Source organism: Plectropomus leopardus, chromosome 11, assembly GCF_026936395.1.
Source record: "Plectropomus leopardus strain MGB_pleo_1.0 chromosome 11, ASM2693639v1, whole genome shotgun sequence".
NCBI lineage: Eukaryota > Metazoa > Chordata > Actinopteri > Perciformes > Serranidae > Plectropomus > Plectropomus leopardus.
In genome coordinates this window covers 23,713,691-23,722,437 of record NC_142186.1, presented here as the reverse complement: position 1 = coordinate 23,722,437, position 8,747 = coordinate 23,713,691, and the positions used below count along the sequence as shown (strand labels likewise).

General features: G+C 37.8%; 1 protein-coding gene across 8 annotated transcripts; it reads right to left on the bottom strand.

Annotated features, from left to right (window-relative positions):
• Window positions 1-2,216: 2,216 nt before the first annotated feature.
• Window positions 2,217-8,423, bottom strand: LOC121946059 (cell adhesion molecule CEACAM5-like). Of its 8 annotated transcripts, none has more exons than XM_088084334.1 (10): window positions 8,303-8,423; window positions 6,572-6,889; window positions 5,913-6,191; window positions 5,284-5,550; window positions 4,470-4,748; window positions 4,128-4,379; window positions 3,587-3,691; window positions 3,116-3,153; window positions 2,896-2,966; window positions 2,217-2,704 (listed from the first exon to the last, which is right to left on the bottom strand). In XM_088084334.1, exons 1-10 carry the CDS (start codon window positions 8,346-8,348, stop codon window positions 2,698-2,700), a joined length of 1,662 nt encoding a protein of 553 aa, XP_087940460.1. In that variant the 5' UTR covers window positions 8,349-8,423; the 3' UTR covers window positions 2,217-2,697. The 8 variants fall into 8 exon arrangements, with proteins under 8 accessions (XP_087940460.1, XP_087940462.1, XP_087940461.1 ...); XM_088084336.1 differs by having other exon boundaries at window positions 2,217-2,701; XM_088084335.1 differs by having other exon boundaries at window positions 2,896-2,963.
• Window positions 8,424-8,747: the final 324 nt, after the last annotated feature.

Sequence of the window (8,747 nt, the reverse complement as noted above, 5' to 3'; positions counted from 1 at the left end):
CTAAATGTAGATTGCACTACATTCCTTTTACTTGAGTGGAACAAGCTCTTACATTAATTTTATTTTGGAGAGACTTTATATCAGACTGTAAAACACAGATTACCAGTTAAGACGGGGCTATTTGTTGTTGGGGAATAATACCCTGCAGTGTATGACAAGATTTAAAATGTTATTTTCAGTAAATATGTTGTTATTGTTATTGAATAATAAAAAAAATAATGGTTAGATTAATTCATAAAAAAATAATCATTAGATGCAGCCCTATTAGTTATATTGTTCTACTAAAGCAGGTGTGTACAAACTTTTTTAAATGGGGGGCCAGATTAGGAAAGTGTGAAAGTACCTGGGGGCCAGCTGCTTTTCGCATCTACAGGTGTAGGTTTCAGGAGGACACAGGGGACATGTCTCACTCAATTTTGAGAGTAGTAGAGAACTTTTATTTTGACAAAATTAAAGGCATTCATACCATGAATGATGTAGAAAGGTTATTTGGGGAGTTTTTCCGTATCCGCTGAGAGGGCCCAATCACAGAGGGATGTCGTATGTTGTAAAGCCCTCTGAGGCAAATCGTGATTTGTGTTTTGGTGCTCAAAATCTTTTGGTGAGGGCACCCCAAATCTCCTATTTGTGTTCCCCCAAAGCTGAACCAAAATCTACTCCCTTGCTCACATCATATGGTTAAAAAGTAAAAAATGATTTCATAAAAAGGACACAAACACAACTGATTCATCTTTGTATCTTAGATAATCATTCGTCTGCTTGTTTATAATCTGATTATGAAAACACATCAGTTCTTCTTGTGTAGTTCCTACTTGGTGCTCGTCGGCAAACTGTATAATAGTCCTGCCAGAGATCGATGAGGAAAAACGTCATCGAGCTTGATTAAACAGTATTGTGTTGATCATAACGTGAATTATATTTTGAAAGACAAGTTGTGGGCCACTGGACAGTTGGACGGTTGGACTCGCCTGCAGTCGACGCTCTGTGCCGTTGTCTGTTGGTTTGGTTTGTTTGATAGATTGCTGTGAAACTGAAAGTCCAAACATTTATAGCACCTTGGCATTCTTAGCGTTACCGTGAGGCTGACAGTTTTTATTTTTATTCACGTATCTCAACAACTGTTTGATGAATTTCTATGAAACTGAAAGTTTACATTTTTCTCTGGATATTTAAGATGCCCAGAGAATGAGAACTTCTGACTTTTCTGATCCTCTGACTAAAAGTAAAAAAATTCAGCCTCATAACGGAGCTAAAGTCAAACATCTCAGTGACTGTTTGCCGTGAAATTTGCACAGACAAATGAATCCTCTTGCATGTAGAAGAATTATTTAATAATCTTTATTTTGTTACAATATGTTTTCCTCTTTATTTCACGGACTCAAAGTCCTCAAGTGCAAAATTCTCAAATGTAAATAAACATAAAAAGAAACCACACAAAAAACCCCCAAAAGAAATCCATAAAAGCTTTGTTTATTTATGATGTCATGCATTAATTCAAACATTCACTTATGTATGCCTTTATTGTTGCATACTGGGACTGAAAAAATGTCCTTGTTAAATTACTTAAAAGACATCTTATTAAAGTCTGTGTGACATATGTGTAATTTTGTTCCAGCTCTTCATAGGAGCTTCATTATGACGCACAGAATAAATATTTTAAACCACGCTTATTTATGCATTCATTTTAGATGCCCCAGGTATCCTTTTATATCTTCATTATTCTGTTAGAACAACATTTATAGCTGAACAACATTAGTTTGCTGTGCCCTTCCTGTCTGACTTCCTGTTGCTTTTGTTTATAGAATTTGAAGTTTAATTTAGCAGCTGATTAGTTTCATCTGAGTTGAAACTGATATATCCACAGCTACCTGTCAGATTATATGGACATTATTTTTTTACTGCATGCATATGTAAATTTTGCCTTAACTAAATAACCCAAACATACCCTGTTTACTAAATCATCTGTTGCTTGTGGGATAATGAAACCCGCAGCAGTATGTCAAACACAATTACACCACTGGAGGGCGACGCCTTGCAGATTTAGAGACTGGCAGCAGCTTCAGTGGGTTTATCTCATTATGCAGACACTTTGTAACTAATGTTGCTCCCCATTCACCGACTCAGAAGATCAGAGCTGTTGGAGGCTCACATTTATTAGGACAAGACAGTCAAAAAACAAAAAAATAAGATCCAGGTATGAAAAGACACACAGGAGATTTGTACTATCATTTTATGCAAATGTACATTTATTACATTTATCATTTACACAAATGCAACATGCTAGCTGTTTGTCACTGTCATTTTTGACAATAATTCTAATTAATAGCGATTATTAAAAAGTAGGGATGCATTGATATCAATATGCACTCTGATTGGATATCGGGCTTAAACTGTGATAGTAAAATAGCTTCCTCAGGTATCTGCGACAATGGGGCCGAGTTAAAGCTGATTTCTCACTGTAATAATAGGCGATAAGGCACTAATATGTACGTGCTGCCGTTTGTCATCTTCTGCCCCAAGCAAAATTATTGCAGTTGTAAGCTTGTTTCATAAGTAAAACGGTAATTCAGCTACTGTTAAGTGACACTGCATTGCCAAACATGACATTCAAAGAATAATAAAACATTACAATTTACATTTATCAACGTTGTCTTCAGGTTGGATATGTATGATGTCACAGTTTAGCTCATTTTCAGATCACCTGCTGCACAAGAAGTGAAAAAGAGGGAAAAGTCAGTGCTTTGATCAACTGTATGTTGTAATGAGTTGGCAGTAAATGTCCTATCGTAGTTTCTTCAGATAAACTATTATTTCTACAGAAACCATTCAGTGCTTCTCCCCTCAAAATACTTTAATCCCCTCTTAACAGATCAGAATATTTAGTTCAAAACTCACCTTAAATGGGAGAAAACATCACTGAGTTTGTGTGTTTTCATGTTCTGCTGCATTCTCCTCGTTCTGCGCTTCTTGGTGTAGGCAAAAAAAAGTGTTGTTACATCTTATTATTCATATGTCTTTTTTATATAACTGTAGTTTGTTGTCCATTCTGTCTGTCATAATAGACAGTATATGGTAGTCTAAGTGTAGGATGAAGTTAGATCAGGTAAATACTAACCTGTATTTCCAAAAAATGGCTCAGCTTTGTTGTTATTTCTAAATATTAGAAATAAAGCATTATTGAAATGTGGCCATGTAAACAGGCTCAACTCAAAAATTCAAACATTTGGTATCTTTGGGTATATTTGGGTAGTGTTTCATAAAATAAACCAAAAGATTAAAAAAGACATTTCTAAACTTTTAATGGAGGATTGTTAACTGTTAGCTAATACAGATGTTTTTAATTTTTTCATCAGTTATTTTTAACAAGTTTTAATTAATTCACAGATTAAGATAATGTTTATTAAGTGATGTCCGATGAGTTATATGTAAATAATTTCATTTCATTTTCATCCCTTTCATAATAACTCTAGAAAGGTTCATGTAGGTCAATAAATTATCACTTTTTCATCTACCCTGTTGTAAGTTTAATGTAAACAAGCATGACAGAAGTAGTATTTTTAAAGAATGATTAGATTTTTCATTTACTTTTTTTTATAAATATAGTATCCTCCAGCAGCTCCTGCAGCGACAACTAAACATGCGATAACTATTCCAGCAATGGCTCCATCTGAAAGACCTCCTGATTCCTTGTCTGAAATAAAACAGAAAGTGATAAGTTAAGATTTTTTTGTCATGGTGAATGAAAAATATTTCCACAGACATGCATACATCCAGAACCAGAAGGCGTGTATGCCGACACGTGTAGGAGTGCTTTAAAGCTTCATCATGACCATGCCGTAGAAATAAAGGCATTTTGACATTTCAAAAGAGTGACTTGGAGATTGTTTAGACAATATAGTTACTTTAATCTTGAATCTTGAAGGGAACTAAAGTGGAATTTTGCATTTCAAGTTATTGTTGTCTCATAAGCTTGAAACAAATCTCACACTTAAAGTTGGAGCAGTGACTGTGTGAGAAACGTCTTTCAGAAGCTTGTTACTCTTCAGGTTATCAGAGGTGTAACGCTGTGGGCTGATCACAACGTTCAGGAGTACCAACAAAATCTGCAATCAGTAGCATCGTAGTACCTGTTACAGACAGTTTATGGACTGCAGATGATTTTCTCCCAGTTATCATATTCATCGCTTCACAGGTGTAGCTGCCACTGTCGGAGCGTTCAACGTTGTTTTTGGTGAACACAGCAGAGTTGTGTATCTTTGCCCCATTCAGCCTCCAGATGTAAGTGGCAGGTGGTTTAGAGTCAGCAGAGCAGGTTAAAGTTAACTTCTCTTTTGGATATTTCGTACTCGGCCCTGTGATTCGAACATTTTGTGGTCCGTCTGAAAAACAGATGTTTGTAGAATTCTTACTGCAGCACAAATATTAAAAAGATAGTTTGGTCCATAATTGGCTTAAAAATCTTAACTCACAGCTGATGTTGAAGTTTATCGGTTCACTGATGTCATTACTGACAGGATTGGACACTTGACACTTAAATGGTCCTTTGTCGTAGCGGGTCACGTGAACTATAGTGAGATTGGCGCCTCCATCAGCGAGCTGAACTTTGTCACTTCCTGTAACCTCAGAGCTGCCGTTCAGCCAGAGGAAAGAGAGCGAGGATCCAGAGGCGGAGCAGGACAGACGGACGGAGCTGTTGAACTCCACCAAGTCTGTGTTGCTGGCAGTTGCCGTTAAATTGGAAACTGGTACTGTGGGTGAGAAACACAGTGGTTTTATACTGGCCAACCAACTTGCCTTTGGTAACATTGGGAATAGCTTAAAAGTTAAAGGTTAAAGGTTTGAATGTGAGTTTGACATATACATGTATGAATGAATGACTTAATTTCAAACACAAATAAAAAATATTATAAACAAACAAAAGAAATAAAAGTACAGTGTGCGAAAAGGAGTAAGTCAAGGTAAAACTTGCCTAACCCTTTCTCACTTTTTTTAACACATATATATGGTGTCATCAAATTCCCAAATTTAGTTACAACTAATGTACACACTGACAGCCATCCCCAGTTTACCTACCACCAAAGAATTTTTAAAAAGACACAAATTCATTTTTTATTCATCCGCGATCATGCAGCTGTTCTCGTGTGCAAATGTATGTACAGCAGGTATTGTTACTTTTTGTTCAGTGAAATCGTTTATTTATTTGACACCATCACAGCTAGATCCAGCCTTTTCTAATCAAAATTTCTTTGTTAAAAAAAATAAATAAATGAAATCCTAACTTACTCAGTACAGAGATGACTGCAGGCGAAGATGATTCATATCTCAGAGTTTTGCTGTTGAAGGCCTGACAGCTGTAGTTTCCACTCTGACTCTCCTGAATGGTCGTCAGATTGAACTGCGGTCCAGTGTCAGACTGCAGGCCTCCGTTCAGAAGCAACGTAAATTGTGCAGGAGGTCTGGAGACAGCCAAGCACGTCAAGGTGACGTTGGACCCCTCCTTATAGTGTTCTAGTAACGGAGATATTTCCAAATGTAGGTTTTCTGGACCATCTGAATAGAAAAAAACAAGCAAAAAAGGCACATAACCTGCAGCTCGACTCATTATGAGGCAACAACATCATTGTTATACATCAGGTCACCAGGAAATAGAAACCTTTGTAAAATGTAATTTGACTGAAAAGCCAACAAACATTTCTAAATGAAACTGACTGCTGTCGTTTTCAGTGACATACTGGATCCCATTAGTTTGGAAAGTGTGTTTCTAATATGTAGTACAACGGATGAGGCAACAGAAAGAAAATAGAAAGAAAGAAAATATGTAAGGCTATTTTATTAAGACTTGACAATTATCTACACTCTCAGTTTCAGTTTGCATGCAGATGTCAGATAAAGACTGAACATTAATAACTCACAGCTGACGTTGAAGTTTATTGGTTCACTGGTGCCATTACTGACAGGATTGTACACATGACAGCTGAATGGTCCTTTGTCGTAGCGGGTCACGTTAACTATAGTGAGATTGGCGCCTCCATCAGCGAGCTGAACTTTGTCACTTCCTGTAACCTCAGAGCTGCCGTTCAGCCAGAGGAAAGAGAGCGAGGATCCAGAGGCGGAGCAGGACAGACGGACGGAGCTGTTGAACTCCACCAAGTCTGTGTTGCTGGCAGTTGCTATGACATCGGACACTCGTACTGTGGGCGAGAAACAAAATTATTTTAAATTTGCCACCACATGACAGAGTTACAGTAGAGGGTAACACTGCAGCGGCTAAGAATAAATCCCATTGCTCATTGTCATCAGTGGCCCAGTTAAAATATTCAAATCTCAGTTATGATGCAGTTATTGTAAGACTTAGAGACTTTAAATTTCCTCATCAGTGAGAAACCATCACAAAATTGACATACTGAAGTAGTCTGAGTGTGAAAGTTTTTTTTCTTGACCTTGGAAAACTAAATTTGGCAAAAAAAATTCAGTTTACACTCGAACACATAAACACAACTATTTGAACTAACACAATATTTATTTCTTGTTCGATTGCTACATACTGAAGTAGATACATGCGAAATCTCACCATGTACATCCAAAATTGTGCTTCCTGTCTTCTGTGGTTCTCCAAATGGAAAAATGTTAACGCTGTATTCTCCGTGGTCATTTAGAGCCACGTTTCTGAGCTCCAGAGATCCAGTAGACATGAAGAGGGTGATCCTGTCTTTATACTCTGGGCCAGTTGCGTTTGTGCCACTAAACGAGATTATATTTCTACCATCAAATGTCCAGCCCACTGTTAGAAATGGTTTTTCTGTTGGAGTCAGTGACGTGGTGAATGTCACTGACTCTCCTATAGCTGCATGCAGAACATCAGGCAGCAAACCAAGTCCACTGGTTAAACCTGGAGGAGACAGTTAAACAAGTCTGAGAACATTTGTAATAAGGACATTGCAGAATGTGCTTCTGTGATGATTTGCTGAAATCAGTTCAAGTCTTGATGTTGAAACTGATCGAAAAACAGAACTTGATTAGAAGACAGTAAAAAAAAAAGTAACTGTTCTCTCTGAAAAAGCTAAAATACAGGACCGTCCGTATATGGGTATGCACAGAGAAGCATTGTGACTCTTTAATTTTTCAAATGATAAGACATGTAATATTTTTAATATGTGCGTTGTTAATTAAAAAAAAATAAACACAACAACGTTGAGATTATGTATTTACTCCATGGCTTGAAGCAAAAAGATGAACAGCTGACACCGACCACTCGCTCTGGTCTGTTTAATACATCACTTAATGGATTAACCCCTATTTTTCTTAGATTTTTTTACGGTTGTATGAACTACACGACGCAGATGAATGATTTTTCCCACACAGTAAAAGCGGAGGCCACCAAAAACTCTGCCATTAATAAACAACCAAATTTACAATGCCATTTTACATAATTAGACGATTACAATTACACAATGAACAAACCACCGACAAAATTAACTGGGTTTAACTGAAGTGACCTGCTGTAGCCGACAGCCTGATGTCAAATCTTCTTCCGTATGGATTTTAACCGCGTGTTCACTTGTGCGTAATCAACTGCATCAAGCGTAATCGCTGCAGAGGCGATTGTCGTCAGGTTTTGTCTATTTTGCCTCGGATAGACGACTTTTATCGCCGTTTTAATGTTGTTAAGGAGACAAGCACTCTTTTCATTGGGAGGAAATCCCGTTGAATGCGCTCCTTCTGTGCCAGCAGCACAGCTGCACCCCTCTGTGATCCATAGTGGTCACCGACGCGCTCCAAGGTCTCCAGTCCGGAGTTTTTCAGCGCGCTGTGAGCGCCTGGATAGCGAAATGCGTTTAGTACGGTGTTCAGGTCAGCGTTGGCGTCTACATGCTCAAAAGGGATTTTTTTCCCTTTTGATTAATTTATTTACCTCCTCGGTGAACTCTGTGCGCAAAATGGAGAAACGCGTCTGGCTGTGTGAGCGTGATTCCGCGGGACTTGCCGTCTTGAAAAGCGAATTAAAACCGAGTGAATTTCCTCTCTGCCTCAGTGTGATTGCCATTATCTCAAAATGACGGATGGCTTCCAAATGTATCTGTCATTGTTAAAAAAAATGAATCCGTCAGTGACGGAAAATATTCCGTTAACGCGACCTATAAATTGTCTACTGCGAAAGCCACAACACAGAATAAGAACCGGGCTCCGGTTGTATTAATGTGATGATGACGGTAAAAGGAAATGTTTCATCCCTAAGCTTCACTAGTTAAATTTAAGTGAAAAATCACTTTTATCTGCTGTTTCAAGTGGATCAAGAGCTCACCTGAGATGACTCCCAGGATGATGAAGTGTATCACAGCTTTTTCCATTCCCTCTGCAGTATCATCAGATGTGTTATGGCAGAGAGAGGGATCAGGCTACTAAACTTTATCTTGGCGGATTTCAGAAGAATGTTTCCTGATTTCAATATATGAGGGCAGTGCAATAAAGTTCAGCAGGGTGTGGATTTCCTCATCATAAACGGTTCAATTAACTGCCCCATTTTGCATCATCAGTCATTACCAATAATGCATCAAGCAGCTTTGGATCACCAAGTTATCAAGATCATTTATAATTAATTAAATAATAACTTTATTTTAGAAGCCCCATGTATCGTTTTATATCTTTATTACAACATTTATGACAAACATTAGTGTGCCTTGACCGTCCTGTTGGCCTCCCTGTTGCTTTTGCTAATAAAATTGAAGTTTAATTTATCAGCTGATTAG